Raw genomic sequence first — 15550 nt, 5'->3', positions numbered from 1 at the left:
CGAATCGAGATGCGATTGTATTAATAGTTTATGATTTTTAAGTTCGAGTCTAGTATCTAACTCTGTAAGATTTATATGTATCACATGTGAAAAATTATATACATATATTATATGTATCACATAAATTTCATATGTGATATCACATATGGCCTTGCTAAATCGTACAATTTACTCGACTCAAATTTCATAGATTCAATTCAACTTGAAAAATTTTAAATACAATTTGAATTACAAAATAAGACTCATCAGTTCAACTTATTTAAAACTTTTTTTTAACTTGATTCAATCTAATATTCACCTCTACCTAACACTTTATATTTATATATATATATATATATATTATATATGATCGTATAAGAGGAGGTGACTCAAGCTCTTATAAGGTGTAAAATTGTGGTTTCTAATATGCAGGTGCTTAGGAGATTCAAAAAATCATGCGGCTCTACCCACGGCAGCATCGTGAGTATGCACTGGAAAGAGACTCGAATTGGTAACATTCTGGTTCCAAAAGGTGTATGTATTTACTCTCTCTATACCTGTAATGCCTTGGTTAACGTTGCTAGTTTGTCTTCTTAATAGATTGAGAAGTGAGAGCCGAATGTACTGGAGCCCATCTGTTAATAAAGGTTAATGGGAACAAATTGCAAGTGATAACATATGCCAACTATATACATAGAAAGAACTACTTAAAAATTGCAGCATTTCTGTTTGTGTTGTACATCACTTAACTACAGTAAGCATCATACAACCTTCGGCTGGTTTAAACTGAATAATCCTCATACTATGTCCAAAATAATTGTAACAAGAATTTTTCTTTTCCTTATTGGACATAACCAAGCTACCTGAGAAGTGCATGCAAATAAAAACTGCTAAATCACAGTTGCCTGGTTGAGCTAAAATGAATCAATGGATCATGTTCAGAAGTTCGGGAAAATTGATATTGGAGCCAAGTATGCATTTCAAGGCAAAAACAATGTTTGGCTCTCCTTGCTAAACTTTTTTCACAAAATCAAATAGTAACCTGCACAAAAGCAAGGCCATAAACTCAAGTATTAGAAGCATGGTCTTGTAGTAAGAAACAGGACAGAAAATCGATAAACAAGATGAATGAGAATAACGCAAGTTCCATACAGGATTTACAGGTATATAACATTCAGATAGTGAAAACCGTGGATTTAAACTTGTCCACAAAGCACAATCATACAACTACATGAAATAACTACATATTGGTAAAGGGCCACTAACCACATTGACTTGTCAAAATACAAAAGCTGCCAACAATGTATGCAATACAGCCCAATAGATCATAATGCCAAGCCGTAAGAGCGGTTGTCGCATGAGCGCCCGATCACAAGAAACCCTGACACATTACATAAACATAGTTGATGAAAAGCTTCTTTTGGAGTGTAAATAAATAAATAAATCCCAGTCCAAATGAACTTTGCACTACTTTAGATGAAAACAAACTGAAAAGAAGAAATGACTCCTACCATAAGCCATCTATCTTATCGGTTATTGGTCTTGTAAACCTTGGAACAACCCTTGATGTGGTAAGTGATTTGAAACCATGAACTGAGGAAACAAAAATTAAAAAGCAAGGATTAAAAGACATAAGCATTTAATCAAAAGTTATCTTCACTTGAAGCAGAAATAAGTATAAATGATATACAAATTTAAATAGTAAAGGATACCTTTATCTTCGTCTTCGTCTTCTAACCTATTATTATCACCATCATCCGTGTCTATAGGAATAGAAACTTGATCAGTATTGACTTTACGCAAACTACGAACTTGGGATGCTGCAGAGGTCCCTGCTATTGCCCTCTTGTTTATCTACGCAGATAGTCAGCAAAATTAACGACTCAATACATATAAACATATTTATTCTGCTATTGATTATGCAAAAGCATAACTGATTAATGTGAACTGGAAAGATTAAAGTATATATCAACTTATAAAATTCATTATTATTTGTTAAAGTAACAGACTTCTTTAGAAGCAAAATTATCAAATTCTGATATATTTGCCGGATGAATTTTTATTCTATAGCTTGAAATCATTGCATCTATGATTGTTTCATGAAACCAGTCAAGATGTCTACCTCCCAGAGTAAAATGTGAGATGTTGATAAGAAAATAGAGAAACAGCAAACCGTGAGATAGAAAATAGATTTCATTGCTCGCATCCCAGTTTTTTCCATCACTAGCTTTTTTAAAGATCCTAATAGCGTGCTGTTCAAGAAAATTGCAAACTCACCAAATAACTTACCACAGGTTCAACCTCCAAGATTTCAGAGTTCAAACTAGCTGCCTGACCCACATCTCCCGTACCTGCAAGCAAATTTAACTGGGATTCCTTCTCATGCAAAGTCTTCTTGAGAGTTTCTTCTTTGCGTGTCAACTCATCCACTTTACTCCTTTCCCGCTTGCAACAACTCATCCCTATTTTTAGCAAACCCCCGAAGGTCCTCCAGTTCAGATATCATTGAGCTAATCCTCTTATGTATTATTTCCTTGTATTTAGGCACCTGACTATTCTTTGTATCAAAATGAGGATCAGGTAGACCAACCCGAGGAACAATTGATTCAAACCAAATCAGAAACTCATTTATATATCATCTGAGTTTTTTTTATTGCCTATTTGTGATGCGGCAAGAACATCATTGGTGCATCTTGTGACCTCTTGTCTTAAGAAGGAAATCTCATAATCCCGATCTTGTAGTTGTGATTGCAGCTGTTCAACCTGGGTAATAAGACATTCTGATAGAGCACGAAGCTCATCAAACTTGCTCACTGTGATGGAAAGCTTTTTCACAGCCTTTCCACGAGAAGCTTCAAGGTTCTGTAAATCTGTGTTCTTCTGTTGCAGTACTTTTTCCAGTTCCTCAATCTTCTTCATCAACTCTTCCATTTGGACCTCCTCCTCATCAAGTGCTTGCATAAGGGCTTCAATTTCTGTCAGTGGAGCATTCACAAATGAAGATTCCAAAACAAAATGAATATGCAAGGAAAATAGAAAGTAGCATTCAAACAATAAAACATGCCTTGGTCTTTCGATGATGATACATCTGTCAGTGATTTGACTCTATTCTGCAATTCCACTGTGTTGGCTTGCACATCCTGCAATTCTTTTACTCTCTGCTGCAGTGAAGTTTGTTCTTCCCTCGTTAGTTCCAGTTCTTTCTCCAAATCATACACCAGGGTTTTTGAGGATTGAAGATTTCGTGAGTAATTAGCGGCAGACGCTTCAGCTAACTTGATTTGATCAACAAGCTCCATGCACATCCTATCTTTCTGGATATCCTTCTCCTGAAGCTCTTTCTGCAAATTTGCTATGATTATTTTCATTTCCCTTTGGCTTCCTTCAGTAATTTCCGCTTTCATATTCAAAAAATCTTTCACTGTTGAAAAAAGCTTATCTGCCATAGTCTTGATATTTTCTTCAGAGGCAACACTATCTTGTCCACTGAAAGAAAGTACTCCAGCTGATATTACAGGCTTCGTGTTAGTCACCATATCTGCAGCAGCCAAATTCTTTCCTAACAGCTCGGCATTTTGATTTTCAATCTCCAAGACAGAATTAGAACATGCTTCATAAAACAAGGCAATGTTTCTTCTCAGCACAACAATCTCCAGGTCTTTCTCTTTCCCAACTGATTCTATATGCATAATGTTTCTCTTCATAGCTTCAAATGATTCTGTCATAGAATTTCGTTCTCTATACAAGATCCCCAGTACATTCCATATCCCATGACCTTTTTCTTGTAATGATTTTGACTGCACAATCAACTTCTCTTTCAGTGCAGTAATTTCAGTTCTCAAATCTTGCAGGTGATGCCAGATTAAACCACAAACTTCAACTATTGCATTGTCATCCAAAGGGTCCTGAATATTGACAGCTGGCCAAGTATCCACAAATTGAATGTTTTCCTGAAGAGGAAACCAAGAAATAAAATAAAATTAACAACCTATTCATGAAATACCCCAAAGAGACAACAAATGTGATTGTTTTTTTGGCCAATCAAAAGAATTTTTGTCCAATATAGTTTGCTTGCATGTAACTCGAGGAGAAAAAATGGTAGCAGTACGGGAAGTACAACCAACAATTGGTTAAAGAAGGAAAATACAAAAGGTCATGTGTTACCTTGTCCTGTAAATTACAAATTACCCCAAACTGAATGCACAAACTGAATGCACAAAGGAAAGACAGGTCATATGTTACCTTGTCCTGTAAATTACTCCGTGTACTGTACGGAAAGCCAGACACATCTTGGGAATCACCCCCTTCGACGCATAATTTAATGTTATCATCCAAATTTTGCAGAAATTCCAAGTCCTTTGAGAAAACATTAGACAATAGGTTATGAATATCATTGACACCCTTACTCAGAGCTTTTATACTAGATTGAAACATCATTAATTCAGAATATTGTTTCCTTCTTTCTTCAGAGTGATTTGTAGATAACTTTTCAAGACGTGAAAGAATTTCAACTTTTGCAGCCTCTGCGACTTCCTTTTCTTTAATGACTTCCGTAAGTTCACTGGAAAGATTTGCTACATCTTCCTGAAGAGTGTCGTTTCTCTCTTGCACTTCATTCAACTCCGCAAGCAGTAGCTCAGCAGCTCTCTTTGACTTCCGTGACTCTTGTTCGGAAGAAGCTGCAGCTGCACGCAAATCATGGCAGATTTTCTCAATTCGTCCCAACTTCTCTACTGGATCAAAGATATTAATTTCACCACCACCATCAATGTCAGCTATTGCATTTGATATCCTGCTCAAAATATGCCCTTTCTCCTCCAACATATGCTCAGTTTCTGACAGTTGATTCCTCAGGTACAAACTATCTGCTTCTAAGACTTTTATTCTTTCAGGGTAAACAGAGAAGTCCCTCATCTTCAATTCATAATCAGCCAGAGCATTTTCCCGGTGGCTGAGCTCAGATTTCATGCGTTCCAGCTCGACATTCATCTCTTCAATGGTTTTTTTCAGACTATCCCGCTGCTGCACCAAAGATTTCCCTTTTCTAACGGCAACATTTAATTTTTCTCTAAGAGAAGCTGACTTCTGCTCTTCTTGGTTAAGGAGCTCTTGCAATTCCTGCCTTTTTGTTTCAACTGCTTGAACTTCAAGAAGCAAAGATTGATGCTTTCCAAAGATTTCATCTCTTTCTTCCTTCACTTGCATCAATTCATGCAGCATTGCCTCCATCTCTTTCTTTAAAGAAGCTACATCCTCCTCGGTATTCAGTGTGTCTCTGCTTTGAGCTTCATCAAGGGTTGCATCACCTGGCTTGGTCTCCACAAGTTCAGGACTCACAGACTTGAGATTAGTGTAATTCTCTATAAGCTTCTTCAATAATCCTTCCAAGCATGCAGTACTACTACCACCTGAAACCGAATCTTCAGCAGCAGCGTCCTGTAATACATCAGAAACTAAGTGCTGCAATCTCCTTATCTCACCATCTATCTCAAAAAGATGTTCCCCCTCCTCAATCCTCTTAACCAATTCTTCTTGCAAACTAGTAACTCTAATCTGAAGTTTTTCATTCTCAACTTCAAAATAAGCTGCCTTTGCCAAAAGGTTATGATGATTAGAAGTTGTAGTCTCCAAACTTTCAGAAAACTGATCCCTCTCAAGCATAACTGATTGAAGGTCTGCCTCAAGACTAGATGCTCTCTTTTCTGATTCTTCCAAATCAGTAGCTAGTGACCCACAATAATTTTCAAGACTATCAATCTTCTTCTGCAAAGAATTTCTTTCATGCTTAGCATCTGAAAGAGCATCCCTCTCCAGCATAACTGATTGAAGGTCAGCCTCAAGACTAGATACTCTCTTTTCTGACTCTTCCAAATCAGCAGCTAGTGACCCACAATAATTTTCAAGATTATCAATCTTCTTCTGCAAAGAATTTTTTTCATGATTAGCTTCTGAAAGTGCCCCTCCTAACCATTCAATCTTTTCTTCAGGTTCCATGGACTGTAATTGTGAAGGCATATAGATTCCATCCAAAAGTTCCTCCCATTTTTGCACCAAGTGGTTCCTCTCAATTAAGGACTGTTCCAGCATTTCATTTTGTTCTGCCAACCCATAAAATTTGCTCTGAAGGTCCTCATATTTTCTTCTCAAGTCCTCCCCTAATGTTGAGCCCTGTTGTGCATCATCTTTCCAGGTATCCACAGAAAAAACACCTGCATCAGAATGTAAACCTCCAATCAAACTTTGTTGTTCCCAATCAGTGGGAGGCAAAGAATTACCAGCGGTGGACCTTGCTAGCCAATCAACCTTTTCAATAATATCTCTAGAATGAAAATGCTCAGGCAGATCCAGTTCTTCTAAAATTTCTTCAATTCTCTGCAGTACGGAGTCTTTGAGAAGAAACGATTCTCTTAATGCAGTAGCTGAATTGCGAATGTATGAAAGTTCAGATTCCAGAGCATCCACACGCTCACCTGCCTCTGAGTAAGTATGCAGTTTTATTTCTAATTCCTGAATCCGGGCATCTTTTGCTCGTAATTCCTGAGAGCATCTCTCTAGTTCAGCAGATGTCTCTGCAAGTGACTGCTTAAGAGCATCCCGCTGAACAACCAAACCTTTTCCCTTTGCCACAGCTATGCTGAGCTTTTCCCTAACAGAAGATACTCGCTGCTCTGACTGTTCAAGTTCACTTATTCTCTGCTGTAACTCAGAATGTGCAGTCACAAGGACTTCCTTTTCCTGGAGCAGGCTTTCTTTCAGTGTGAGGATTTCCAGTTCCTGCTGAAGCCTCAATGAATCTAACTGATGTAGCTTTTCCTCCAATTCAGTCAATTCAATCACCTTAGATCCAGACTCCTTTTTGCAATCACTCGCCTGCTTAACAAGTTCTTTGTATTTCTTAACAAGCGAATAAACTAACAATTCAAGGCTGGAAGCAGGCGCTTTATCTGATTCTGTTCCATAGTCTTCCAGTTCTACAACATTCGCAACATGCTCTATAAGCTTTTGAATGGCATTTGAATCAAGGAATTCTCTGCTCATTTCATTAATGTCTCTTATTCTATTCGTCAATTCTGAATTAAGCCGCTCATTAACAGACTGGGGTTGTAGCCTTTCACCCAAAACATTCTCCAGTTGTTCAATAAAGATTGTATACGTACTGTAATCTAAGAGATCAGGAAGCTCCTCAACTTGTGGGTTTATCCCAGCCTCACCCAATGCGCATGAATCAATCACAAGTTTCTTTAGGCCATTGTATATCTCCTGTAGCAGCATCCGTGTCAGAAATTCATTCGTCCTGAGCAAATCATTATTCTTCTCATTCACTTCTTTGTGTGAACTAGATATTGCATCATGACCTGCATTAGCAGTTTGTAGTTTCTCCTGCAGATCTTGAATTGACTTAATGGCAGAATTAACAGATGTTGCAACCTGGCTACTTGTATATAAAATATCATTGCTGTTATTTGAGAAGCTGGAGTTGGAAACCCTCCCAGCATACTCATCAAGCCTCCTGACTGTTTCAACAATCTGAGTAACCTGAGATTTCCATTCTAGTTCAAGTGTCAATGCCTTCTCAGCGGCTTCCTTCTGTGAGCGTTCTAACTGTTGAATCAAATCACAAGCCATCTCATCTGACCTTTTCTGTAGATCAGAAAAGCGACCCTGCATTTCTGTAAGTCTCAACTGATACTCACTCAATTTCTGAGAAAGCTCAGCATTTTCTGAACTACAGCCACTTTCTTGCTTCTTTAGAGCTTCATAAAGAAGCTCAAGTTCATTGTTCTTAGCTTCAATTAAAATTGCATGCTGCTTAGTAGCTTCATATAGAACCTCCAGCTTAACATTGCTTGCTTCAAGAGTATCACTGTATTCCTTCAAAAGCTTCATGTAGAGCCATGAGCTCCCCATATGTCAAATTAACAGATTTTCTACGATCCCTCTCTCCTCTATATAAGGAACTGGCATTATCAGCATCCTGAACCATAAGCTTAAGTACAGCCTTCAGATCTTCTGTCATCTCTTTAGTTGAAATAAACAGGTCCCCCAGCGATTGACATTCAATCAAACCTCTTTCCTCAACCACAGCTTCATCATGAGGCATCTTTGACTCGAAAGCTTGAATTAGTTTCGATACTCCGGGCACAGCTACTTTACTGCTGGACCGCTGTAATGACACTGAGTGGGAGTGCATCTGTTCAATTGCCTTTCCAAGGTTTTGAAATATTCTTTCAGCCTCCTCCAAGTGTTCCTTCAAGATTAGAAAACCAGAACAATCATCAAAGATTTCCTGCTCAAGCAGCTCTAGTGACAGCCCACCAGCATCAATAGGTAAGGCTTTCTCCAATACCACAGTGGATAATTCAGGATCTCGCTTCCAAGGGATCTGACAGCAATGTTCATTTTCAGTAGCATTTTCATGAACCCCACCACCCACTTCCAAATTTTCTACTTGAATCCCAGCTTCAACATTGTGGGTTTCCCTACTATCAATTTCTGCGATCCCAACCTTGTGTGCATCTAGACTGGCATTGAGTAAACTATTTTCCTCTATTAGTTTCTCAAGGCGTACTGTTACTTCTTTTAGCTCATCCTCAAGTTGTATGTGTTGCCCATGTTTTGTAGCTAACTGCTCCTGAAGAACATGCAGCTCAGAAGCAAGTCTCTTGTTCTCATGGAAAAAAAACTCCTTGTCCTCCTCGAGCTTCTTTCTCTCCTCTGTAACTAAAGTGAGGTTCCCATTTAAGTTGGACTTCTCATCTTGTGAAGCCTGAAGTTCAGACTTGCACTCTCCTAGCTCATCTACAAGGCATGCATTACTCTCACGAACCTTGTTGATGGAAGAGCGAAGCACAGATATCTCATCAATAAGCTGCAGATAACGTTGATCAGATTCCATACGAATATCAGACTGCTCAGCAAGCTGCAAGTACACTATATCTTTTGTGTAAGTTGTGAGATATAATTCCTCTTTCAATTTCTCAAATAAACCAGGATGGTAATATGGTGCTAAACTATCAGGCCCAACATCTGCAGTAGAAACTAATACTTGCAAGTTTAGTAGATGCCTATATTCATCTTCATCTAGACTTCTTATCACCTCTACCAGCTGAAATAGTCTGACTGGTGAACCATCTCTAAGAAGAGACATAGTCGTATCTGATAAACTTGCCCGTTTTGTCAGATGAGATCTTTCATGACTTTCATCCCGAGACACAAAGGACCCCTTAGGTAAATGTTGCTGTTTTTCTTCTAAAGTCTTGTCATCACCATAATCACCAGATGGAGAGCACATTTCTTGTTCTTCTTCAACATGTGAACAAGATATTACTTCTTCAGCATGTTTATTTATCAACTGATAATTAGCAGCCAAACTTTCATCTGCCTGGGGAACTGCTGGCTGCCGCAGTAGATAGAGATGCATCATCTCTACTGATGGATTGCTCTGCCTCACTGGATTGCCCCTCCACACTAGTTACTTCTGAAGTTGCCCCTTCAAGAGGTTTAACACAGTCAACATGCTCGGACAACGGAAGTTCACCATCAACTTCAAACGTTCTTTCACCACTTCTGTCAAATTGGTTCAACCCCAAACCATCAGCTTCCTGCATTGCCCCTACCCGCAACAAATAAGAACTTAATTATTCATCAAACCGTACATAACTCATCTGAAATTTACCCAATGCAATTGCCTAACACAGTGTATGAGAAAAGAAATTAAAAACTATGTACCAAGAGAAGAAGAACACAACCTACATCTGTACCTGATCTTCCCTTTGCTTGAGATAAGGATGTATCAGGAAAATCTTGTGAAAGCAGTGGATTGTGCCCTATTTCCTTGTTGGCATCTTCCAAATCTAGTTTAACCACTGTCCCTTCTATGGCAACAACTGAAGTAGATGTATGTGGCAAAATATCATGTTTTCTTCCCCCTTCAGAAGCCGATTTATCTGCAGTTGAGGAAGGTATTTCTGTGCTCATCATACTATTAACACACGGAGTACTTTCCCCTCCATTAGAGGCTGAAGAATCAACATCACGTTCACCGAGGGCTACAACCTCAGTGGGTACTCCAGCATTATGGGGTAATACAGTTTCAACATTTCCTGCAACAGATACAATAGGCTCTGGTGAAGAAACAACTGCAGTAGAATCAAGCCCAGAAGGCAGTAAACTCTCTGATGACTGTGACACAGCCAAGTCAACGGCAGTAGTTTCCCCTTCAGAGAACTGTGGCAGGACTGTTGGTTTGGAAACAGAACATGCTGCATCAGCATCAGCTTTGTTGGATTTTCTGGAAGACTTTCCTCGACTGCTACTTCCTTTACCATCCTTCTTCTGGCGAAATTGTTGAAGCTGAAAAAGATGACATTAAATTGTACATTAACCAAACCTACCTTAAAAACAGACAAAGAAGTTGCATATCATAAGCTAGAAACAAAATGCCTATACAAAGTAAATAAAGGAAACTGAAACACCAAAACTTAAAATCCTATCGAATGTTCAGAATACGAAAGACAAATTTGATTTTCTTCAGCTCTTTTCTTTTTTATTAAAAAAACTAAACTAAACATGGGTTGACGAAACACTAAGAATCAGTTTCCAGGGTGATAACAAATCAAAATCAGTAGTACCATGATGGTGAACAAGGGAATTCCTACCTCAAAGAAAAATATAATGATTGAAGAGAAAGAATATAACCAGACAACCAGTCTAGTTGGGAAAAAGGAGATCAAAGCCCAAAATCAAGGATGAATAAGTAAATATAATGGAAACCTTTTGACGTCCAGCGGCGAGCAGATCAGTACGATTATTGCTCTTGTCCATCCGATCCGCTCCGTTTTTGCTCCCTCTCTGATGACTCCCGAAATCAAAACCAAGACTCGATCACCATCAGGATCTCCCTCTTAACTACGCCCACAACAAACAATCTTGAATGAAAAGAACGAAAACAATTACTATCAATTTATATAAATATTGAATCCACCAATAGTGCAGTGTTCGACCATGTCAGTTGAAGTTTTTTGAAAGTACATACGTATGCGTGTAATTTTAATGGGAAACTTTTGCAAGATGAATAACTTTGTTTGTTTTTCTTTCTCTAACATTTCAAATAACCGAAAATAAAACAAAATCGTCAATCCCAATATTCAAAAAATAAGGAGCTAAAGATTCAAATCCTGAACCAGAAAATCACAAAGAAAAAAAATTTGATTGATGACCAAAAAAATGTTGAGAGATTTCAATAGCAATACCTGAAATTTCCGTGCTTCGCAAAATGAATTACTTAATAGCATTTTCTTTTTCTAACATTTTTTCAAGAAATCAAAAATAAAATAAAAGCCTATATAAATTCAAAAAAGAAAAACAAAAGATTCTAATCCTGAACCAGAGAATCATAAAAAAAAAGACAAATTTGATTGCCAACAAAAATAATTGTTGAAGGATTGCGAAAGCAAATACCTGGAATTGCCGCGATCTGGTCGATAACGTGGCGCCGTAACTGAGGTTTTCTGGTTCCGAATCTTGCTTCAGATTTCGTAAGTTATGCGAACTTATGCGGGTGCATGTAATTTGTGTTCGTATATTTTATTTTATTCTTTTTCCCACTTAGATCTAAAGCAAACTTCTGAATCCTTGTGTAGCTGAAATGTCATACTCCGATAACTTTCGCGGTTTGCTAACTTGCCTGCAATGTGTTTGTGTGCTGGATTCGGTTGATGTGAAAACCCAGATTGACGGCAATGGCCCAATAGAGCTAATATTCGGTTTTTGGGCTAACTTTTGTGATCGTGTCCAAATCATCCTCTTAATGAGCTTCGATCCCAAAATCTGAAGGTTAAAGGCCCATAGAGGATTGCATATTCGGATTAGGATAGTGTAGCATTAGATGAAAAGCCCCATACATGTCCCTACAAAAAGGATAGTATCAAAATCTAGTCTTAATATTTGACAGAATAATTATCTTGAATCTTAGTTTTCAAAATAATTAATTTATATTTAAAAAAAATATTAAACTAATACTAAATATAAAAAACTTTTATTTCTAAATGAAATGAAAAATTAATATTATTATTAGAAATCGGTAGAGAAACAATCAAACAAGTACCTATGCTACTTGAATTGCTCTCCTCGTAAACAATAAGGCTTTTAAGGTATTAACTGGAAGCAACTTTTGAGTGTATACACGTCGAGTTTCAACCAAATCAATCTTTTTATCGATTATTTATTATAAAATTTATTAATATTATTTATTAATTATCAATTGATTGAGCCATATAAGGTGTTAAGATTAAGCGGTTTCAATAAAGAGAATGTTGTTTTTCTTTAAAAATTCGGATTCCAACGACAGCGTCTATAGAATAATTAAAAAAATTATAAATAAATATTATATAATAAATTATAATAATCTCATACGGTTAAAAGATTAAAAGAAATATTATAATTATAAATCTCTATATATTTGATATAAACAATTAAATAATTAGAGACACTTCCTTAAACTATCTTCAACAACGTGCCCAACATCAAGCCCATTTAGTGTGATAATGTTCATATGCTTTAATCAAAAAAAATAATATCAAAATCAATTGATTAATATCATGGCCCATTTAGTGTGATATGTTCATATGCTATGTCAATGCTATGTCTATTTCTAAATTAATAACATTTGTAAATTTTATAATACTAAACAATTTAATAAATTTAGGTTTATAAATTTTTAAGATAAACTACTTATTTAGTCACCCATATATTTTTAACGATGGATGACTAAAATAAAAATAAATTGTAACATTAAATATAATTTTTTTAAATAAATAGTCAAATAAATAAAATAATAAATAAATGACTAAATAGATAATTTACTATAAATTTTATCTATTCGTTCTTCTTTTTATAAAAAAATGTTGGTTTTATTAAAAATAGAAAATATATAAAATTATAGTGAAGATTTACAAGTATAACTGTAAACATGTACTAAATTATAATTATGATAACTTTTTATAATTATTCTTAAATTATATAATAAACAATGAAGGAAAATATTAAAAAATCTAAAAAAATGAGAAAAAAATCCTTTCTGACAAAACACGGATCATGAAGCGTGGGTTCTGTCCGAGCTGACGCCACGGTGGAAAGGTGCAGATCATGAGGTGTGCCTTTATGTTCGAGCTGGTGTCACGTTGGAATGCGCGAATCATGAAGCGCGCATTTGCATCATGAAGCGCACCTTCCATTATTCACCTTGAATTACTGTGTACTCCATTATTACCCGAGCCTTAAATCTTGGCTATTCACCCATCCCCTATAAATACCCCTGAATGCAAGCATCAAACCACACCAAAATTACTTTCACATTCTTTCTTCTATCAATTCCTTATATCAAGCTAAATAAATTTTGTTATAGTTTTTAGAAAGTAAAATTATTTTTTATTATATTATATTTATTTTATATTTAATTATTTGATCAAATTTTATTGTACAAATTATTTTCTATTATTTTTTACAATTGTAAAATGGAAGGCGAGATCATATCTCGAGACATTTTTTTAGTATACTATTGATTTAAATTATTTTTAGTATTAGTTTATATTTTAGTTCGTATACTATTGATTTAATTAAGTGTATTTCCGTTTTTTTTTTTTTGCAGATATAGGACTCTCAATCTTTTAAACTCTCAAAATGAGGTGTATTTTAACTATTGTTTACTAAGATGGAGAAATTCGGGAAGATGAAATCGGCATTTTCTTCGCATCAAATCATTCTGTCAGAATATCCTTAAAGAGAAACATCACTCTTGAGGAGCTGATCACTAAAATTTCAAGGAAGATTCATGTTGGAAGTACTAGAAGACTGTTCTCACTTCAATATAGATTTCCAACTGCACTATTTATGTTAACTTATACAACGTTCGAACTCTACAACAATAATAATGTTGTTATGATGGTTTCTTAGAATCAAAATTCAGACGCTGATACAAAAATTTATGCCATATTTGTTAAAGTGTCTACGGTTCGTGGTATGTCATTATGCTCCTACTATAGGTTGGCTCAACAAGTTGATCAAGTTAACAACACAACTCAAGAAATATGTAATGATTTTAACTCGTTAATAGGAAATCCACATCCTGATACCTAATTTCATTTCTTAATTATTTTCATTTTTTATGGGGAACTTAACAGTAAGTACTACATTTGACACTCATGTTACGAATTATTATCTCAAACGTTTGAGTCCATGCTTCAAGATTACAAGGAAAAAACGAGCAACGGTACAATTACATCAGTCTCATCAATAAAGAAATATGGAAAAATGCATACGATGGTGGATATCGATATGGATACATGACGACCAACTTGGCTGAGGCTATCAATTCAACCTTAAAGGGGACGCTTCATTTACTAGTAACAACTTTGGTTAAAACGACTTATTTTCATTTGAGAGTCTTTTTTGCCAAGCTCGGGGGACAAGCTCTAACTTGGATGCAAAACAACTATACTTATCACCCAAGATTAGTTGTAGATCTATAAAAAGAATTGTTACATCAAATGAAATGTCTGTAACAAGCTTCTCTTGAACCCATGAATTATTTCGTGTCATATAAATGTCACGACCTCTTCAAGGGATTGAAGCTAACTCATTCAAAGTTAATCTACATGACAGGTGGTGTGACTGTGGGTTTTTTCAAGCTCTGAAGTATCCATGCTCCCATGTCATAGCAGCTTGCTCTTATATCCGTCAAGACTATAATTGTTTTATGGATCCCATATACCGACTTTCAGAAGTATTTAAGGTATATGGATTTGAGTTCCCCCAATAGGTAATGAGAAAGACCCAAATAAGGTTCAGAATTGGCTTCTGATTGTACCAGATCCATCATTGTTAAGTGAGGTAGGTCGTCCAAAATCCACTCGAATTCATTGTGATATGGATATTCGAGAGACGTCCAAAGAAAACAAAATATGTGAGCATTGTAAAGACATATGCCACAATAGGAAAAATGTTCATCTCTTTTATCATCATGTAACCGTTGACGATGTAATTGTTTATTATGACGTTTCAGTTTATGTTATTTTATTTTCGTTTACTTTTAATTAATGCATTACTCAAGTGATGGGCTACTCAAGTGAAAATTAAATAAAATCATTACAAACTACATAATAAAAACAATTAAATAGAAACATTAAATACAAACGTTACAATTCAAATAATTAAATAATAAAAACATTAAGAAACAAAATAAATAAAAAATCCATAATTAAATAAAAACATTAAGAAACAAAATAAATAAAAACAACACCACATGTCAAATAAGCAGCATATGAAGACCACGCTGGATCTATAAGCATGAGAGCATATCCTCCAAGAGGTGTCATAAAACCCTACGGTGGTGGCATCTAAAATGGTTGCGGTGCTATATGAAATGGTTACGAAATATATCCGGTATAGACAGTGGATGTTGTGATGATTTCAGAGTTGCAGCTGAAGACGAGCCAAAAGCGTCTACTCTCCATCCACGAGTTAAGGGACGATGATACTGTGACGGTGGATGCTTTCCTCGATGCCAATAAAT

General features: G+C 36.0%; 2 protein-coding genes across 7 annotated transcripts; both read right to left on the bottom strand.

Moving 5' to 3' along the window:
* Positions 1-669: 669 nt before the first annotated feature.
* LOC120149526 (early endosome antigen 1-like) lies at positions 670-7902 on the bottom strand. The gene is made up of 8 exons (XM_039162283.1): positions 4222-7902; positions 3044-3929; positions 2611-2954; positions 2269-2481; positions 1692-1833; positions 1491-1572; positions 1246-1360; positions 670-1021 (listed from the first exon to the last, which is right to left on the bottom strand). Exons 1-7 carry the CDS (start codon positions 7885-7887, stop codon positions 1258-1260), a joined length of 5436 nt encoding a protein of 1811 aa, XP_039018214.1. The 5' UTR covers positions 7888-7902; the 3' UTR covers positions 670-1021; positions 1246-1257.
* A 1378-nt stretch (positions 7903-9280) lies between these two features.
* Positions 9281-11651, bottom strand: LOC120150394. 6 transcript variants are annotated; one of them, XM_039163112.1, is made up of 5 exons: positions 11440-11651; positions 10753-10887; positions 10008-10332; positions 9729-9965; positions 9281-9592 (listed from the first exon to the last, which is right to left on the bottom strand). In XM_039163112.1, exons 2-5 carry the CDS (start codon positions 10801-10803, stop codon positions 9354-9356), a joined length of 852 nt encoding a protein of 283 aa, XP_039019043.1. In that variant the 5' UTR covers positions 10804-10887; positions 11440-11651; the 3' UTR covers positions 9281-9353. The 6 variants fall into 6 exon arrangements, with proteins under 6 accessions (XP_039019043.1, XP_039019007.1, XP_039019035.1 ...); XM_039163076.1 differs by having other exon boundaries at positions 9729-10332; XM_039163104.1 differs by having other exon boundaries at positions 9281-9581; positions 9733-10332.
* Positions 11652-15550: the final 3899 nt, after the last annotated feature.

Source organism: Hibiscus syriacus, unplaced genomic scaffold (assembly GCF_006381635.1).
Source record: "Hibiscus syriacus cultivar Baekdansim isolate YM2019G1 unplaced genomic scaffold, ASM638163v2 tig00002793_pilon, whole genome shotgun sequence".
Taxonomy (NCBI): domain Eukaryota; kingdom Viridiplantae; phylum Streptophyta; class Magnoliopsida; order Malvales; family Malvaceae; genus Hibiscus; species Hibiscus syriacus.
This window is presented reverse-complemented; position numbering and strand designations above follow the sequence as displayed.